The following is a 20,724-nucleotide window of genomic DNA, read 5'->3' as shown; positions in this document are numbered from 1 at the left end:
GAATGTGAAGGTCATTAAAATGCACAGTCATATTAAAGTTATATTACTTGCACCCATGACAGGCCAGGTCATAAAAGGATCACAAAAGAAAGACCTGTAAACCATTGATAACACCATCAAGCACAGAGAATATAGTGCAGTACATTTTAATGGTAAGAGAACTTCTGTGTTTATCATGTTTCGCACAATGGCATATTTTTCATGCTGAGAATCTTTTTTTCACAAATTAATTTTTTAATACATATTCTGCTTAGGCAAAGGTATGTAGCCCTCGTCCAGGCATCAGAAAAAAATTCAGACCCCGAAAACCAGATAAGCTAACAGTGTAATCAGCTCCCTTGATTGATTAATTAAGTGCTGAGTAGCAGTAAAAAGTTTAAAAAATCAGAAGACCCTGCAACTCTCTGGGACCAGGGTTGCAGACCCCTGGCCTAGGGTCTTCATATAAAATGATATTGCCAAAATCCCGCGAAGCGCTCATGTGTACAAAACAACGTTTCCTATCTGTAGCCATCAGGACTGCGGGAGGCCAGGTGCTGATGTTCTCTCAGGACAGCCCGCTCAGTCTCTCGCTCACTTCCCACAGCTTCCTGGCCACCGCGTCGTCTTTGGCCTTGGGGAGAACTTCCTCCTCGGCACAGTTGGAGAAGTAACGGCCACTCAGCGGCTCAATGCCCTCCTGGAGGGCACAGTGCAGGGTGGTCTGGGCACCAGAATCTGGGTCCACAGTGAACAGCCAGCTTGTAGGAACGTAGAAGTACCATATAATGGTGTGACGAGTTATTTCCGTTTTGACTGGTCCTGTGGAACAGAAATTCTGTGGTGAGGCTCTACAAAGCATATGTTAGAAATTATCTAAGGCTCCAAACAATTCTCTTAAAAATACACTTGCTTGGCCCTAAGGAAATGAAAGAGTTGAGACACAAGATAACTGTCCTGGCAGTGTGTAATGCATCTTTTAAAGACAAAGATAAAAACTGAAGAGAAAACAAAGACAGCAATACTTTTGAACCACATATGTTCAATACTGACCAGATTTCCAGCTTTGCATACTTGCACTGGCAGTTTAGTGCCAGTGTTGAAGCTACACGTTCTGATTTTCTGGTTTTGTTATGAATATTTATAACAGGTGTGCTTGAGGATGGAGAGAAATAGAGAGGACAGAAGCAATGCATGTAGTGCCTCAGATGTCGTAATCTAACGGCTTCTAGCTTCCAATCATGTTTGACCTTCATGTATACTGACCTGGATGCACGCTGTAGCAGGTGACACTGGTTCCTTGCAGTCTCTTCGCCAGCTCATGAGTAAAGAGCATATTGCACAGCTTGCTGTGGCCGTACAACTTTAAAAGGCGAAAGCTGCTGCCCCCCACACCAAGCTCTTTGTGAGTGCTCAGGTAGTTGAAATCAATGGCTCCCAAAGTGTAAGATGTGGAGGACACATTTATCACTCGGCTTGAGCCACACTCCTTCAGACGCTCCAGCAGCAGAAGAGTTAACAGGAAGTGACCGAGGTGATTGACACCAAAGATCATGCCAAAGCCATCCTCTGTCTTTCCTTCCAGGATGAGTCCTGTACCAGGGATGCATCAAATGCCCATCAGTTCTAACACAGAACATTCAGGTAGCAGTGTAGCATAGTGATTTCACCTGTAACCACAATGCCAAAGCCCACAACAGGTCACTACATTTTGAGTCTTAAGCAAGATACTATATTACCTCTGACAACAATCCTTAACTAGAAGTGCCTCAATAGATATCTAGCTGCATGTATATACAATGCCTTTGGAAAGTATTCAGACCCCTTCACTTTTTCCACATTTTGTTACGTGACAGCCTTATTATAAAATGGATTACATCCATTTTTATTCTTTTTATTTTATTGCCAAAAGGCACATAAAAAGACTCTCAAACCATGAGAAACAAGATTCTCTGGTCTGATGAAACCAAGATTGATCTCTTTGGCCACAATGCCAAGCGTCACGTCTGGAGGAAACCAGGCACCGCTCATCACCTGGCCAATACCATCCCTGCGGTGAAGCATGGTGGTGGCAGCATCATGCTGTGGGGATATTTTTCAGCGGCAGGAACTGGGAGACTAGTCAGGATTGAGGGAAAGTTGAATGGAGCAAAGTACAGAGATCATTGATGAAGCGCCAGAGCGTTTGGATCTAAGACTGGTGCGAAGGTTTACCTTCCAACAGGACAACAACCCTAAGCACATAGCCAAGACAACGCAGGAGTGACTTCGGGACAAGTCTGTGAATGTCCTTGAGTGGCCCAGCCAGAGCCCAAACTTGAACCCGATTGAACATCTCTAGAGAGACCTGAAAATAGCTGTGCAGCAATGCTCCCCATCCAACTGGACAGAGCTAGAGAGGATCTGCAGAGAAGAATGGAAGAAATACCCCAAATACAGGTGTGCCAAGCTTGTAGCGTCACACCCAAGAAGACTCGAGGCTGTAATCGCTGCCAAAGGTGCCTCAGAGTACTGAGTAAAGGGTCTGAATACTGTAAATGTGATATTTATATTTTTTATTTTTAATACATTTGCAAACATTTCTAAACCTGTTTTTGCTTTGTCATTATGCGGTATTGTGTGTAGATTGATGAGAACAAAAATGAATTTAATCCATTTTATAAAAAGGCTGTAACGTAACAATGTGGAAAAAGTGAAGGGGTCTAAATACTCTCCGAAGGGACAATAATGCATAAAAATAGAAAAGATAGTAAAAATGATTGTGATTATGTCTAAATAAAGGCAAATAATGTAATCCAACGTGTACCTTGTTGTACAAAACCTGAAATGGTGTTACCTGCATTGTTGATGAGAAGGTCCAGTCTTGGTTCTGTCTTTAGGAAGGTCTCAGCGAAGGAGCGCACCGATTGCAGGCTCGCCAGGTCCAGCTGCATGTACACCACTTCTGCATTCCCGCTTTCCTGAAGCACAGGGGCAGCGCTCACAGAATGGGAATGGCAAATCTACCTGGGGTCAGTAACTAAAAAAAAGGCCAAAAATTTTTAACAAGCAATTGACTTCTCACCCTCTTAATGTCACGGACGGCAGCCTCTGCTCTTTCCTGACTTCGACAGGCCAGGATGACCCTCGCCCCTCTTTTGGCCAATTCCAGGGCTGTGGCCTTTCCAATGCCTGCGTTGGCCCCTGAGAGATACAACCATACTGTTCATTCAAGGGTCAGGGGTCAATGATGGCAGGGTATAAACCTGCGACACAATCCTGAATGCAGTAACCAAAGCAGTTTTGACAACTCAGAAGTACAAAAAAAAAAAAAAAACACACTATGTAATGAATATAATCAGGATAAATATGTATAGTGAGGTTGGGCACTGATGTTGGGCGTAAGGCCTGGCTCACCGTTGGTATTCCAATTCATCCCAAAGGTGTTTGATATCGAGTAGATGTCACGGCTCTGTGGAGGCCAGTTAAGTTCTTCCCCACTAAACTCATTTCTTTATGGACCTTGCTTTGTGTGCACGGGCATTGTCATGCTGAAACAGGAAAGGGCCTTCCCAAAACCCTTGCCACAAAGTTGGAAGCGCACCATTCTCTAGAAAGTCATTGTATGCTGCAGCAATAAGATTCCCCTTCACCTGAACTAAGGGACCTAGCCCAAACCATGAAAAACAGCCCCAGACCAATTGATCACATCTGATTTGCAAGACACTACATTATATTTTGGACCTATTTGGCAGATTCTTCGGTATACAAAGTGCATACCGAAGGTCGTTGGAACAACGACTGAACACAGGTCAGATGAATTACAATTCTCCAAGAAGGCTGAGTTAGCGATATAACCATGCACACCAAGTCTAGTTAACACAGTCGCCGATCGAAGCATAAAGACCGATATCCATCGCAAAGCCTAATATCAGTCATGTAAGGTAGAACAGATTTGTCCAGGAATTCTAACTCAGATATCTAAAAATATAATTTAGACTAGTCAAAACAGAATAACAGATCCCTCCAATTTAATAGAATATGTGACGGTGTTTTAAAAGGAATTTTAACTAGACTTGACATTTGCAGATATCTTCAATTCAAGTATTAGCCTATGTTAAAAAGCTAGAGAAAATATGTCCAACTGTACTGTTAATTTACCATTGACTTATTTACGACTAACTACTGCAACCATTATCATTATTTTCCACAGGTAAACTCAAAAGTGACAATAAAAAACTCACCTGTTACGATCGCAGTCTTCCCGTGCAATGTAGTAGAGCTTTTACACCTCTGTCTTTTAATGAAAACATTGTACCAGATTATATAAATCCCTGCAACTATCCCTGTAATAAATAGTGCGGTATACATGGTAACTACAACTTTGAATATGAGTTCTTTTAAGTTTTTTTTTTATACTTTATTTAGGATTGATACTGTATTATTGATCATTATTATTCGCCTTTGAACATTTCGGAAACTATGGCGTAGGGGAGAACCGGAACGAAAGAAACAGGGGACGAAAGAAACACATCGATTTCCGCGAAAATTACGGGAGCCCGAATGACTTAACAACGTCAATATGTGCAAACTGTATAACCCATTTGCTCCAGAAAAAAAATAGTCCTGTCTGTCACTTTTTTGTCGAGTTATAAAAGAAAGTTATTTTTGACCGCTGTAAGTAAAATATCGAAACCGGAAGTGTTTTTCTGTTGTACAAGTGTGTTTATGCCTTGAATTTTCCAAACATGCATAATTTACTTAACACAACTGTGGACTAAATGACAGCATAGGTTATATGCTAGCAAGTGTTGGCTGCCAGTCAAGTTGAAAGCGAGCGAGCGAGCGAGGGAGGGACGAAAGAAACAAGTTTCTTTCGACCCCCTCAGTGTTTCTTCTGCCCCACCGCAGCTTACAATCAGGGCCGGCCGCTGGCATAAACACTCTATGCGGTCGTTTAGGGCCACAACCGCTGGAGGGGGACACATAACAAAAAATAATAATAAATTCAACGTCAATGTTGTAGCCTATTGACCGTTTTCTTTTTCTTTTTAATTCCCCCATCGTTAGGGAAAAAACAGCCAGTTGTTCCGTGCTCAAACTTCATTTGTTTTAGATAGCTTAATTTGTTGTTCTGTCCTGCTGTTTGCACTTTAATCGTTGGGGGGTGGGGGGGAATCCATGAATTTCATGGATTTTATACTTGTAAGTAACATTGTTTATTGACTCAACACTAACATGACATTGTGGGTAACAGTACACTTGCTGAAAGGAATGAGCAATAAAAAACACCAACACAGAGATAAGACCGCTAATGCACACTTTTCGTCAGTTGTTTCTTTCGACCCGATTCAGTGTTTCTTCCGACCCCCGCAGCAGGGACCAAAGAAACATTGCACTGATCCTGTTTGCGGCTGATATAGGCCTATATCCGACTCGTTTATGCTAGAAACAAAATTCCAGTAGCTATTAGTGAAGGACACATACAAGTTGTTTGTCATGAATAATGGCATTTCAATCTCCATTAACTTTCGAGTAAACGGGATAAAAGTGAAAAGTGTTTCTTTCGTCCCGGTTCTCCCCTACTTGTTTAGTTGCCTTCCTTAACTCCACCGGTAAACTATATACGATTACGAGTTGCAAAGCGAGTAGTTTCTTTCGCCATGACCCATGGCAGATTTCCAGTGCTTTTTTCTCTCTTAGGGATTCCGTTTTCTGCCGAAAACCAGTTGTGTGGATAACGCAATCGCAGGAGTTCACGCTTTGTTCTACGAGAAAAACTAAGCCACGCCCATTAATATCTCAACCGTTATTTTTCATATCCATTAGACTATGTGCTTTAAAAAAAGTACGTTGCTATATTGAAACTACAACGGTTGTCGCGTGCAGACGGGTTAGTATGGAAAGTTGAAAACATGAGAGGTGAATAGCAAAATGCGACCGTAGTTTTAATATAAGAACTTGTGAGCAACTTAGTTTTTTAAAGCACATAAGAGCTTCGAAATTGACAGTTGAGATCTTGATGGATGTAATTTCTCTCGTAGAATGAAACTCTCGTGTGCTCATGTTAATCAGACCTTATTTTCGGGAACATAGCCTATGGCTCAAAAATGCCAACTCACTTCCAGGTTTTTGGACGACAGACTGTAACACTCAATTGGCTAAATGTTCTGTTAGGCTACATAAAATATAGGCGTTTGTGCATTCGCCATGTGCATTCGAACTGCTTGTGGACTACGGAACGGTTATCTAAGCCGCACACAAAATGTACGGGGCGTCCGTCCAATGACCAATGTACATTTGACGCTATGGATTAGTCTAAAGACCATAAACGGGGCTTACGCTGCTTCGTAAACACCATGGATGAGTTTGAAAGTAATGGTTTGCCAGTCCCTTATAGAGATGGCACCGTCTCCTTTGCATATAGCCTATATGATAGGGCATGGAAGCATTCTGTTGCCGACAAAGAGATCTTAAAACTATCAGCATACATACAAAGAGTAGCGCGGATTAGGCTTTTTCCTTTTTAGAAAGCAGTTGACCCTGTAGTGCTCTGGAACGAAGGTTGAGGGTCATTGGTCTAGATGACTTCTTTGAGGATATTGCCATTTACCCCCTCCCATTATTTTGTGTTAAGTTTCTAAACCACTACACACCAAAATGACATTAAATGCTGAAGAAAATAATTCAGGGGGTCCCGCATGTGCATCTTGGATGACACCGGTACTCCTACATAGGTCAGGTTTCAGGTAATGCCACCCAGTGCAATTCGATTCTTAATTTACCAATCATTAATTTCTGTACAAATGTAATCACATCAATCCTTTAAGGTAATCGCTGAATCATTTGAAATTCAAACACATGTGAATGACAAAATCCAGGGGATAATCGATCAGTCATTTCATGCAATTGTTTCACAATTGTTTCACATTAAATACGTATAATTTATACTTATGTTAATATGAAATCATATCATACAAAATAGATTTGCAAGTTAACTGATTTTTCAAATTGGACATTTTTTGGAAGTACAACGTTGATATGTTGAACAGTTAAAAATCACTGAAACGTCTAATAAACATTCCTCATTCATTCATTCATTCATTCATTCAACGAAATGCTTGCATTATTACAACTGACATTAATCTTGATCTGAGCTCCAGTACCACTCCTTACTGGTTCTCCCACATGGCCCTTCTGATAAATTAAGTCTAAAGCTGAAATAATAAGTGGTCAGAGAAAGCAGTGGTAGTCTATGAACGTGAAGGTCATTAAAATGCACAGTCATATGAAAGTTATATTACTTGCTCCCTTGGCAGGCCAGGTCATAAAAGGATCACAAAAGAAAGACCTGGAGACCATTGAGAACACCATCAAGCACAGAGAATATACTGCAGTACATTTTAATTGTAAGAGGACTTCTGTGTTGAACATGTTTCGCACAATGGCATATTTTTCATGCTGAGAATCTTTTTTTTACAAATTAATTTTTTAATACATATTCTGCTTTGGCAAAGGTATGTAACCTTGTCCAGGCATCAGACAAAAATTCAGACCCCGAAAACCAGATTAGATTAAATTCAGGTCATTGCCTTCTAAGACAACGAAATGCGTCCTCTGCATTTAACCCATACTAATTACTTAGGAGCAGTGGGCAGCCAGCCACAGTGCGGCACCCGGGGACCAACTCCAGTTCCGAGGCCAGTGACTTGGTCAAGGGCAACGGCAGGAGTACACCTAGGGGCAATTTAGACTCTCCAGTTAACCTAACCTGCATGTCTTTGGACTGTGGGAGGAAACCGGAGTACCCGGAGAAAACCCACGCGGACACGGGGAGAACATGCAAACCAGATAAGCTAACAGTGTAATCAGCTCCCATGATTGATTAATTAAGTGCTGAGCAGCAGTAAAAAATTACTCTCTCTGGGACCAGGGTTGCAGACCCCTGGCCTAGGGTCTTCATATAAAATGATATTGCCAAAATCCCACGAAGCGCTCATGTGTACAAAACAACGTTTCCTATCTGTAGCCATCAGGACTGCGGGAGGCCAGGTGCTGATGTTCTCTCAGGACAGCCCGCTCAGTCTCTCGCTCACTTCCCACAGCTTCCTGGCCACCGCGTCGTCTTTGGCCTTGGGGAGAACCTCCTCCTCGACACAGTCGGAGAAGTAACGGCCACTTAGCGGCTCAATGCCCTCCTGGAGGGCACAGTGCAGGGTGGTCTGGGCACCAGAATCTGGGTCCACAGTGAACAGCCAGCTTGTAGGAATGAGGAAGATCTTCCAACATATACCGGTGTGGCGAGCTATTTCTGTTTTGACTGGTCCTGTGGAACAGAAAATCTGTGGTGAGGCTCTACAAAGCATATGTTAGAAATTATCTAAGGCCCGAAACAGTACTCTTAAAAATGCACTTACTTGGCCCTAAGGAAATTAAAGAGATAAGACACAAGATAACTGTCCTGGCGGTGTGAAACGCATCTTTTAAAGACAAAGATAAAAACTGGAGAGAGAACAAAAACAGCAATACTTTTGAACCACATATGTTCAATACTGACCAGATTTCCAGCTTTGCATACTTGCACTGGCCGTCTTGTGCCAGAGTTGAAGCTACATGTTCTGATTTTCTGGTTTTGACATGAATATTTTTCACGTGTGAGGATGCAGAGAAATAGAGAGGACAGAAGAAAAGCTGGAGCTGAATACCTTGTAAGTAGACATAATGCGGTATGCTCCCCAACCTGTAACATGGAGGATAGCATACCAGCTACCTCAATATTTATGAGCAGCAGACCCCTCAGACTTAATTCACTCATCACTGTTGGCTCAATGACTGCTGAAACAGACTGCACTAGGTGCTGTTTTATGTTTGCCACATACACAAATGTGACTGCAGACAGTCATTTCTTGTCTGTCTTACTAACATTTCAGACTATCAATTGTACCTTAAAAGAAAGGGGCACTCAGAATTGTAGTTATGTGCAGTGCGAATCGAGTCTTTGAAACGCATGTAGCGCTTCTGATGCTGTAACCGCGTCCAGCTTCCGATCATGTTTGACCTTGGTGTCGGTGCGTACTGACCTGGATGTAGACTGTAGCAGGTGACACTGGTTCCTTGCAGTCTCTTCGCCAGCTCATGAGTAAAGAGCACATTGCACAGCTTGCTGTGGCAGTACAATTTAAAAAGCCGATAGCCGCTGCCCCCCACACCAAGCTCTTTGTGAGTGCTCAGGTAGTTGAAATCAACGGTTCCAAAAGTGTAACCTTTGGAGGACACATTTATCACTCGGCTTGAGCCACACTCCTTCAGACGCTCCAGCAGCAGAAGAGTTAACAGGAAGTGACCGAGGTGATTGACACCAAAGATCATGCCAAAGCCATCCTCTGTCTTTCCTTCCACCAAGAGTCCTGTACCAGGGATGCATCAAACGCCCATCAGTTCTAACACAGAACATTCAGGTAGCAGTGTAGCACAGTGATTTAACCTGTAACCACAATGCCAAAGCCCACAACAGGTCACTACATTTGCAGTCTTCAGCAAGGTATTATATTACCTCTGACAAAGATCCTTAACTAGAAGTGCCTCAATAAATATCTAGCTGCGTGAATATACAATGCCTTCAGAAAGTATTCAGACCCCTTCACTTTTTCCACATTTTGTTACGTGACAGCCTTATCACATGTAAATATCACATTTACATAAGTATTCAGACCCTTTGCTATGACACTCAAAATTGAGCTCAGGTGCATCCTGTTTCCACTGATCATACTTGAGATGTTTCTACAACTTGATTGGAGTCCACCTGCGGTAAATTAAATTGATTTGACATGATTTGGAAAGGCACACACCTGTCCATATAAGGTAGCACATTTGACAGTGCATGTCAGAGCAAAAACCAAGCCATGAAGTCGAAGGAATTGTCCGTAGACCTCCGAGACAGGATTGTGTTGAGGTACAGATCTCGGGAAGGGTACAAAATATTTCAGAAGTTTGAAACCACCAGGACTCTTCCTAGAGCTGGCCGCCTGGCCAAACTGCGCAATCGGGGGAGAAGGACCTTAATCAGGGAGGTGACCGAGAACCCGATAGCCACTCTGGCAGAGCTCCAAAGTTCCTCTGTGGAGATGGGAGAACCTTCCAGAAGTACAACCATCTCTGCAGCACTCCACAAATCAGGCCTTTATGGTAGAGTGGCCAGACGGAAGCCACTCCACAGTAAAAGGTACATGACAGCCAGCTTGGAGTTTGCCAAAAGGCACCTGAAGGACTCTCAGACCATGAGAAACAAGATTCTCTGGTCTGATGAAACCAAGATTGATCTCTTTGGCCACAATGCCAAGCGTCACGTCTGGAGGAAACCAGGCACCGCTCATCACCTGGCCAATACCATCCCTGCGGTGAAGCATGGTGGTGGCAGCATCATGCTGTGGGGATATTTTTCAGCGGCAGGAACTGGGAGACTAGTCAGGATTGAGGGAAAGCTGAACGGAGCAGAGATCATTGATGAAAACCTGCGCCAGAGCGCTTAGGATCTAAGACTGGGGCGAAGGTTCACCTTCCAACAGGACAACGACCCTAAGCACATAGCCAAGACAACACAGGAGTGGCTTCGAGACAAGTCTGTGAATGTCCTTGAGTGGCCCAGCCAGAGCCCAAACTTGAACCCGATTGAACATCTCTAGAGAGACCTGAAAATAGCTGTGCAGCAATGCTCCCCATCCAACTGGACAGAGCTAGAGAGGATCTGCAGAGAAGAATGGAAGAAATACCCCAAATACAGGTGTGCCAAGCTTGTAGCCTCATACCAAAGAAGACTCGAGGCTGTAACCGCTGCCAAAGGTGCCTCAACAAAGTACTGAGTAAAGGGTCTGAATACTGTAAATGTGATATTTATATTTTTTATTTTCAATACATTTGCAAACATTTCTAAACCTGTTTTTGCTTTGTCATTATGCGGTATTGTGTGTAGATTGATGAGAACAAAAATGAATTTAATCCATTTTATAAAAAGGCTGTAATGTAACAAAGTGAAGGGGTCTAAATGCTCTCCGAAGGCACTATAATGCATAAAAATGGAAAAGATAGTAAAAATGATTGTGATTACGTCGAAATAAAGGCAAATAAAGTAATATAAGGTGTACCTTGTTGTACAAAACCTGAAATGGTGTTACCTGCATTGTTGATGAGAAGGTCCAGTCTTGGTTCTGTCTTTAGGAAGGTCTCAGCGAAGGAGCGCACCGACTGCAGGCTCGCCAGGTCCAGCTGCATGTACACCACTTCTGCATTCCCGCTTTCCTGAAGCACAGGGGCAGTGCTCAGAGAATGGGAATGGCATATCTACCTGGGGTCAGTAACTAAAAAAAAAAGGCCGAAAATTTTTAACAAGCAATTGACTTCTCACCCTCTTAATGTCACGGACGGCAGCCTCTGCTCTTTCCTGACTTCGACAGGCCAGGATGACCCTCGCCCCTCTTTTGGCCAATTCCAGGGCTGTGGCCTTTCCAATGCCTGTGTTGGCCCCTGAGAGATACAACCATACTGTTCATTCAAGGGTCAGGGGTCAATGGTGGCAGGGTATAAACCTGCGACACAATCCTGAATGCAGTAACCAAAGCAGTTTTGACAACTCAGAAGTACAAAAAAAAAAACCACACTATGTAATGAATATAAGCAGGATAAATATGAATTCCCAGAACTCCGGCTGGGTATAATAGAACAGATATAGAACATAAACAGGAACATAAAAGCACATCTTTGCTGTATTCTCTGCCCTTAGTGTGGTGTGCATTTTTAGGAATCCACCGAGAGAGAGAAAAATCCAAAATAAACCAAAAATTACACAACCAACTACAAACAAAAAAGCAGCATCTGGTCAATGTTTTTCTATTGCTCATCACTGTTTTGGGCTTGAGTGTTACAGTGTACATTTTTCACAATCTGAATAAAATGTTTGCACTTTGCATGGTATTAATATTTATATAATCTGATTTTTTCATCAAGTTACTATGTAGTAATAACAATAACAGTACACAAGAGCTTGTCTCTTTGCAGTTGTTTGACAGTATAAAATTGTTCAGATTAATAGAAAGTCTTTGGGTCAAATGCTGAAGTCATTCATTTTATTTTATTTTTTACTGTGGTGTCCACAAATAATGAAATAACCTTAGCCTATGTGTACAAAGGTTCATTTACTGTATATATTTTGAATGTACATTTAACCCACATTTAAGTTCAGGCAATACAAAATGCTTATTCATTAAAAAAATTGCACTTCTCACAAACTGATAAAAATGGGCAATAGAATCAGCACAGTTACCAAAGATAAAGCACAGTCAAAAAGTTCTTTCCAGCTTTAAAGTAATAGTACATGGGAAAAATGGAAGGTTCAGGAAACAAGTTCAGACAGGAATCTAAATTGTCAAAACATGACAGACTATTTTAAAAACTTGATGAAATATCCAAAATATCTTTCACCGCTCACAAAAACTGGCCAACCGAAAACATACACTCAAACTGAAATATATATATATATACATATTAAAACCCAGAAAGTGACCTATTCCTTCAAAGAAAATAACAACTGCAACCACATCAGCTACCCCATTAGGAGAAGTTCAGACAACTTGCTGTTGTTACCACGGCGACTGCCGTCTGCACCCACCTACAACTGATCAGGCAAAATTGAGATGGTCCCTTACATTACGTAATCTCATTTTGTCAGAATTAAGTAAATATGGCTATACGATATAAATGATCAAATAAATAAATACAGCAAATACACTTCTCCCACACTTTGGGGAGAAGGGTCTATCTGGGTGGGTTTTAACCTACACATCTCTTCTTTCCCCCTCATTATTACACATTTGAACTGAGCCTGAACCCGTCAGTCTGAACAAGGGGACCGCCGCCTGGCCTACTGGACATTTCCGCACACCACCTTGCCCGCCAGCTTCTATGTTTTACCGTTTAAACGTATTTTGGTGTGCATGTTCACCCTTTTCAGCATCTCGATATTTGTAATTCATTAAAAAAAAAACGCTTCTTTAGGATACAATATAGTATGCAGATACCTGAAAATCACACCCATATGTACTTGTCGAACATCTCATGGGTTCCAAAACCATGGGTATTAATATTGAGGTAGACCCCCCCCTGCAGTAACAGCCTCCACTCTACTGGGAAGGCTTTCCAGTAGATTTCAGAACGTGGATTTCAAACCCACCCAGATGCATCCTTTCAGGCACAAAAGCATTAGTGAGGTTGGGCACTGATGTTGGGCGTAAGGCCTGGCTCACAGTTGGTATTCCAATTCATCCCAAAGGTGTTTGATATCGAGTAGATGTCACGGCTCTGTGGAGGCCAGTTAAGTTCTTCCCCACTAAACCCTGCAAACAATTTCTTTATGGACCTTGCTTTGTGCGCACGGGCATTGTCATGCTGAAACAGGAAAGGGCCTTCCCAAAACTGTTGCCACAAAGTTGGAATCGCACCATTCTCTAGAAAGTCATTGTATGCTGCAGCAATAAGATTCCCCTTCACCCGAACTAAGGGACCTAGCCCAAACCATGAAAAACAGCCCCAGACCAATTGATCACATCTGATTTCCACGACGCTACATTTAATTTTGGACCTATTTGGCAGATTCTTCGGTATACAAAGTGCATACCGAAGGTCGTTGGAACAACGACTGAACACAGGTCAGATGAATTACAATTCTCCAAGAAGGCTGAGTTAGCGATATAACCATGCACACCAAGTCTAGTTAACACAGTCGCCGAAGCATAAAGACCGATATCCATTGCAAAGCCTAATATCAGTCATGTAAGGTAGAACAGATTTGTCCAGGAATTCTAACTCAGATATCTAAAAATATAATTTACACTAGTCAAAACAGAATAACAGATCCCTCCAACTGAATCGAATATGTGACGGTGTTTTAAAAATAATTTTAACTAGACTTGACATTTGCAGATACCTTCAATTCAAGTATTAGCCTATGTTAAAAAGCTAGCGAAAATATGTCCAACTGTACTGTTAATTTACCATTGACTTATTTACGACTAACTACTGCAACCATTGTCATTATTTTCCACAGGTAAACTCAAAAGTGATAATAAAAAACTCACCTGTTACGATCGCAGTCTTCCCGTGCAATGTAGTAGAGCTTTTACACCTCTGTCTTTTAATTAAAACATTGTACACGATTATATAAATCCCTGCAACTATCCCTGTAATAAATAGTGCGGTATACATGGTAACTACAACTTTGAATATGAGTACCTTTAAGTTTTTTTATACTTTATTTAGGATTTATACTGTATTATTGATCATTATTATTCGCCTTTGAACGTTGTGGAAACTATGGCGTACTTGTTTAGTTGCCTTGCTTAACGCCACTCGTAAACGATTATACGAGTTGCAAAAAGCGAGTACATTCTTTCGTCATGATCCATGGCATCCCTTGGCAAATTTCCAGTGCTTTTTTTCTCTTACGGATTCCGTTTTCTCGCTTTGTTCTACGAGAAAAATTAAGCTATACGCCCATTAATATCTCAAACCGTTATTTTTCATATCCATTAGACTATGTGCTTTAAAAAAAGTGCGTTGCTATATTGAAACTACAACGGTTGTCGCGTGCAGACGGGCTAGTATGGAAAGTTGAAAACATGAGCGGTGAATAGCAAAATGCGACCCTTGTCGTAGTTTTGATATAAGAACTTGTGAGCAACTTAGTTTTTTAAAGCACATAAGAGCCTCGAAATTGACAGTTGAGATATTAATGGGTGTGCTTTCTCTCGTAGAATGAAACTATCTTGTGCTTATGTTAATCAGACCTTATTTTCCGCAGAAATCCAAATTCCTATAGGCGGGGAGCCTGTGGCTCAAAAAAGCCAGCTCACTTCCGGGTTTTTGGACGACAGACTGTAACACTCATTTGGCTAAATGTTCTGTTAGGCTACATAAAATACAGGCGTTTGTGCATTCGCCATGTGCATTCGAACGCGCTTGTGGACTACGGAACGGTTATCTAAGCCGCACACACAATGTACGGGGCGTCCGTCCAATGACCAATGTACATTTGACGCTATGGAGTAGTCTAAAGACCATAAACGGGGCTTACGCTGCTTCGTAAACACCATGGATAAGTTCGAAAGTAATGGTTCTCCAGTCCCTTATAGAGATGGCACAGTTTGCATATAGCCTATATGACAGGGAATGGAAGCATTCTGTTGCCGACAAAGAGATCTTAAAACTATCAGCATACATACAAAGAGTAGCGCGGATTAGGCTTTTTCCTTTTTAGAAAGCAGTTGACCCTGTAGTGCTCTGGAACGAAGGTTGAGGGTCATTGGTCTACATGACTTCCTTGAGGATATTGCCATTTACCCCCTCCCATTATTTTGTGTTAAGTTTCTAAACCACTACACACCAAAATGACATTAAATGCTGAAGAGAATAATTCAGGGGGTCCTGCATGTGCATCTTGGATGACACCGGTACTCCTACATAGGTCAGGTTTCAGGTAATGCCACTCAGTGCAATTCGATTTTTAATTTACCAATCATTAATTTCTGTACAAATGATAATCACATCAATCCTTTAAGGTAATCGCTGAATCATTTGAAATCCAAACACATGTGAATGACAAAATCCAGGGGATATTCGATCAGTCATTTCATATATTTAATATATTTAATATATAAATAATATTATATATGTTAATATGAAATCATATCATACAAAATTGATTTGCAAGTTAACTGATTTTTCAAATTGGACATTGTTTGGAAGTACAATGTTTATATGTTGAATAGTTAAAAATCACTGAAACATGTAAAATAATTAAATTTCTCATTCATTCATTCATTGAGTGAAATGCTTGCATTATTATAACTGACATTAATCTTGTCATCCTAGTTACTTAGGAGCAGTGGGCAGCCACAGTGCGGCGCCCGGGGACCAACTCGAGTTCCGAGGCCAGTGCCTTGGTCAAGGGCAACGGCAGGAGTACACCTAGGGGACATTTAGACTCCCCAGTTAACCTAACCTGCATGTATTTGGACTGTGGGAGGAAACCGGAGTACCCGGAGAAAACCCACGCGGACACGGGGAGAACATGCAAACCAGAAAAGCTAACAGTGTAATCAGCTCCCATGATTGATTAATTAAGTGCTGAGTAGCAGTAAAAAATTTAAAAAATCAGAAGACCCTGCAACTCTCTGGGACCAGGGTTGCAGACCCCTGGCCTAGGGTCTTTGTATAAAATGATATTGCCAAAATCCCGCGAAGCGCTCGTGTACAAAACAACGTTTCCTATCTGTAGCCATCAGGACTGCGGGAGGCCAGGTGCTGATGTTCTCTCAGGACAGCCCGCTCAGTCTCTCGCTCACTTCCCACAGCTTTCTGGCCACCGCGTCGTCTTTGGCCTTGGGGAGAACTTCCTCCTCGACACAGTCGGAGAAGTAACGGCCACTCAGCGGCTCAATGCCCTCCTGGAGGGCACAGTGCAGGGTGGTCTGGGCACCAGAATCTGGGTCCACAAAGAACAGCCAGCTTGTAGGAATGAGGAAGGTCTTCCACCATATACTGGTGTGACGAGCTATTTCCGTTTTGACTGGTCCTGTGGAACAGAAAATCTGTGGTGAGGCTCTACAAAGCATATGTTAGAAATCATCTAAGGCTCAAAACAGTACTCTTAAAAATGCACTTGCTTGGCCCTAAGGAAATGAAAGCGATGAGACACAAGATAACTGTCCTGGCGGTGTGAAACGCATCTTTTAAAGACAAAGATAAAAACTGAAGAGAGAACAAAAACACAATGCCAATATGTTCAATCTGACCAATTCCAGCTTTGCATACTTCACTGGCTGTGCAAGTTACTTTACATTTACATTACTTTATTTAGCGCTTATAACACGTACAAAGGATATATGCAAACATGCTAACCAGGTTCAGTAGGTCAATACTTATGTACAGCATTCTGCCAGAACCAGTTACGTGAACAGAGTTGAAGCTACATGTTCTGATTTTCTGGTTTTGTCATGAATATTTTTCACGTGTGAGGATGCAGAGAAATAGAGAGGACAGAAGAAAAGCTGGAGCTGAATATCTTGTAAGTAGGCATAATGCGGTATGCTCCCCAACCTGTAACATGGAGGATAGCATACCAGCCACCCCAATATTTATGAGCAGCAGACCCCTCAGACTTAATTCACTCATCACTGTTGGCTCAATGACTGCTGAAACAGACTGCACTAGGTGCTGTTTTATGTTTGCCAGATACACAAATGTGACTGCAGACAGTCGTTTCTTGTCTGTCTTACTAACATTTCAGACTATCAATTGTACCTTAAAAGAAAGGGGCACTCAGAATTGTAGTTATGTGCAGTGCGAATAGAGTCTTTGAAACGCATATAGCGCCTCTGCTGTTTTAAACAAAAGGCCTCCAGCTTCCGATCGTGTTTGACCTTGGTGTCGGTGCGTACTGACCTGGATGCAGACTGTAGCAGGTGACACTGGTTCCTTGCAGTCTCTTCGCCAGCTCATGAGTAAAGAGCACATTACACAGCTTGCTGTGGCCGTACAATTTAAAAAGCCGATAGCCGCTGCCCCCCAAACCAAGCTCTTTGTGAGTGCTCAGGTAGTTGAAATCAATGGCTCCAAAATTGTAAGCTTTGGAGGACACATTTATCACTCGGCTTGAGCCACACTCCTTCAGACGCTCCAGCAGCAGAAGAGTTAACAGGAAGTGACCGAGGTGATTGACACCAAAGATCATGCCAAAGCCATCCTCTGTCTTTCCTTCCACGAAGAGTCCTGTACCAGGGATGCATCAAACGCCCATCAGTTCTAACACAGAACATTCAGGTAGCAGTGTAGCACAGTGATTTAACCTGTAACCACAATGCCAAAGCCCACAACAGGTCACTACATTTGCAGTCTTCAGCAAGGTATTATATTACCTCTGACAAAGATCCTTAACTAAAAGTGCCTCAATAAATATCTAGCTGCATGAATATGTAATGCATAAATATGGAAAAGATGGTAAAAAATGATTGTGATTATGTCTACAAACCTTAACGAGTGGTCAAAGTTACTTTTAGGCTAATAACATGTAAGCTGCTGAGCACTACATGCATAAAATGGAAAAGATGTAAATGATTGTGATTCGTAAATAAAGGCAAATAAGTAATTAAGTGTACCTGTTGTACAAAACCTGAAATGGTGTTACCTGCATTGTTGATGAGAAGGTCCAGTCTTGGTTCTGTCTTTAGGAAGGTCTCAGCGAAGGAGCGCACCGACTGCAGGCTCGCCAGGTCCAGCTGCATGTACACCACTTCTGCATTCCCGCTTTCCTGAAGCACAGGGGCAGCGCTCAGAGAATGGGAATGGCAAATCTACCTGGGGTCAGTAACTAAAAAAAAGGCCGAAAATTTATAACAAGCAATTGACTTCTCACCCTCTTAATGTCACGGACGGCAGCCTCTGCTCTTTCCTGACTTCGACAGGCCAGGATGACCCTCGCCCCTCTTTTGGCCAATTCCAGGGCTGTGGCCTTTCCAATGCCTGTGTTGGCCCCTGAGAGATACAACCATACTGTTCATTCAAGGGTCAGCATGGCTGAGGCTTTCTCCAGGCTTTGTACAGTCAATGACCTGAGGGTGAGAAGTATGGTGGCCCACAAGGAGGACTGTGCTTCATAAGCAAAGGCACAAACATAAAGGGAAATGTGCCCCAAATCAAGGAATGATGTGAACACTTACAAAAAGCCAAAGTAAACAGTGGAAATGTGCTGTGAAAGAAAAAACATACTGCATAATGCCAAAAAAAAACCGAAGCATATAAGACGATATCCATTCCGAAGCCTATATCAGTCTCGTGAAAAAGAACAGACTTGTCTAGGAATTCTAACTCAGATATCCGAAAATATCATTTTAACTAAAAAGGAACAACAGATCCCTCCAATTGAATCGAATGACGATATCTGAGACACCATTATAGAAGTCTTAAACGGTATTTTGACATTGACATTTGCAGATATCTTCAATTATCGTTATTAGTCTAATTATAATAGCAGATACCTTGAATATCTGCAGTTATAATCGTAGATATTCTGACTGGTCACCTTGTAATTGTCAAAATGCATTTCAAAATGCATTTGTTGATATCTAAAATGCAATTATCGATCAAATTCGATCAAAATAGACTATGCTAGTCTATTTTTGAATTTACCCGTGCAAATTTTAAAGTGAATTATCAAAATCGATGCAAATATAATCTTTAAGCTATAACGCTTTGATATTGAACTTTTATAAGATAAACAGAAATTAAGAAAACATTTTGAGATGCAGCAAAAAAATTCGGCATGTCATGCGCGACCCCAAATATATGCCTTTGAAAGCTATAGTGAAAATATGTCCAACTACACTGCTAATTTACCATTGAGTTGTTTATGAATAACTACTGCAAATCATTATATTCCACAGACAAACTTAAAGCTGGTAATAAAAAAAAAACTCACCTGTTACGATCGCAGTCTTCCCGTGCAATGTTGTAGAGCTTTTACACCTCTGTCTTTTAATGAAAACATTGTACACGATTATATAAATCCCTGCAACTATCCCTGTAATAAGCAGAGTGGTATACATGGTAACTACAGCTTTGGAGATGAGTACCTTTAAGTTTTTTATACCTTATTCAGGATTTGTACTAACATTATTATTCACCCTTGGACGTTAGGAAAACTATGACGTGTTGGTTTTGTTGCCTTCCTTAACTCCACCCATGAACTATTCGATTAAGAGTTGCAAAGCGAGCAGTTTCTTCCGCCATGGGTTCCCTTGGCAGATTTCCATTGCTTTTTTATCTTAGGGATTCCGTGTTCTGCAGAAAATTAGTTGTGTGGATAACGCAAGCCTAGGAGTTTCACGTTTTAATATAAGAACTTGTGAAACATTTAGTTTTTTAAAGCACATAAGCTTCGAAATTGACAGTTGAGATATTAAGGGATGTAATTTCTCTCGTAGAACAAAACGTGAAACTCTCTTGTGTTTATGTTAACCACAGACCTTATTTTCCACAGAAATACAAATCCCTATGGGGGTTTGGTGGAAGCATTGGAAATTTGCCGAGCGTTAAATATAAGTGGCTATGGCCGGGGGAACCTATGGCTCAAAAATGGACAACAAACTATAACATGTTCAGTTACATAATATACAGGCGTTTCTCATAATCGCTATGTGCACTCGAACGTGCTTGTGGACCACTACGGAACGGTTATCTAAGCAGGGCAGACAATATACGGGGCGTCCGTCCAATGAGCAATGCACATTTGACGCTATGGGGTAAAGACCATAAACGGGGCTTACGCCGGCCTGGTACAAGCAGCTCAGGTGAGTTTGAAAGCAATGGTACAGTACCTGTACTGCCCTGGAACAAAGGTTGAGGGTCATTGGTCTAGACTACTTCAATGAGGGTATTGCCACCTCCCCCCTACCCCTCACCCACTGTACACACCAAAATTACATTAAATACTGAAGAAAATAATTCAGGGAGTCCTGCCTGTGCATCTGGGATGACACCAGCTCCTCCTCCTACATAGGTCAAGTTTCAGATAATGCCGCTCAGTGAGTTTAATTTTTGATTTTCCAATAATTAATTTCGGCGGTCACAAAAGGCCTGCTTTCACCTGAGGAACAGTACAAATAAATGATCCAGGGATGTCTTACGCCCCTCCCACGGGGAAAGAAAGGGTAGCGGGAAACA

General features: G+C 41.8%; 3 protein-coding genes across 4 annotated transcripts; all 3 read right to left on the bottom strand.

Moving 5' to 3' along the window:
- Positions 1–130: 130 nt before the first annotated feature.
- LOC135262797 (dehydrogenase/reductase SDR family member 13-like) lies at positions 131–5,028 on the bottom strand. Its single transcript, XM_064350056.1, has 5 exons — positions 4,203–5,028; positions 3,044–3,162; positions 2,816–2,939; positions 1,246–1,572; positions 131–801 (listed from the first exon to the last, which is right to left on the bottom strand). Exons 1-5 carry the CDS (start codon positions 4,327–4,329, stop codon positions 548–550), a joined length of 951 nt encoding a protein of 316 aa, XP_064206126.1. The 5' UTR covers positions 4,330–5,028; the 3' UTR covers positions 131–547.
- A 2,317-nt stretch (positions 5,029–7,345) lies between these two features.
- On the bottom strand, positions 7,346–15,127 carry LOC135262795 (dehydrogenase/reductase SDR family member 13-like). Of its 2 annotated transcripts, XM_064350053.1 has the most exons (6): positions 14,085–15,127; positions 11,360–11,478; positions 11,130–11,253; positions 9,039–9,365; positions 8,376–8,460; positions 7,346–8,284 (listed from the first exon to the last, which is right to left on the bottom strand). In XM_064350053.1, the coding sequence occupies exons 1-6, from the start codon at positions 14,209–14,211 to the stop codon at positions 8,146–8,148; spliced, it is 921 nt and encodes a 306-aa protein (XP_064206123.1). In that variant the 5' UTR covers positions 14,212–15,127; the 3' UTR covers positions 7,346–8,145. The 2 variants fall into 2 exon arrangements, with proteins under 2 accessions (XP_064206123.1, XP_064206122.1); XM_064350052.1 differs by lacking the exon at positions 8,376–8,460 and having other exon boundaries at positions 14,085–15,113.
- Positions 15,128–15,491: 364 nt separating this feature from the next.
- On the bottom strand, positions 15,492–19,744 carry LOC135262796 (dehydrogenase/reductase SDR family member 13-like). Its single transcript, XM_064350055.1, has 5 exons — positions 19,481–19,744; positions 18,419–18,537; positions 18,191–18,314; positions 17,449–17,775; positions 15,492–16,579 (listed from the first exon to the last, which is right to left on the bottom strand). Exons 1-5 carry the CDS (start codon positions 19,605–19,607, stop codon positions 16,320–16,322), a joined length of 957 nt encoding a protein of 318 aa, XP_064206125.1. The 5' UTR covers positions 19,608–19,744; the 3' UTR covers positions 15,492–16,319.
- Positions 19,745–20,724: the final 980 nt, after the last annotated feature.

The sequence above is a fragment of the Anguilla rostrata genome, chromosome 9 (genome assembly GCF_018555375.3).
Source record: "Anguilla rostrata isolate EN2019 chromosome 9, ASM1855537v3, whole genome shotgun sequence".
In the NCBI taxonomy this organism is placed as follows: Eukaryota; Metazoa; Chordata; class Actinopteri; order Anguilliformes; family Anguillidae; genus Anguilla; species Anguilla rostrata.
Note: the sequence above shows the minus strand (reverse complement) of the source record. Positions and strands in the feature narration are given on the sequence as shown.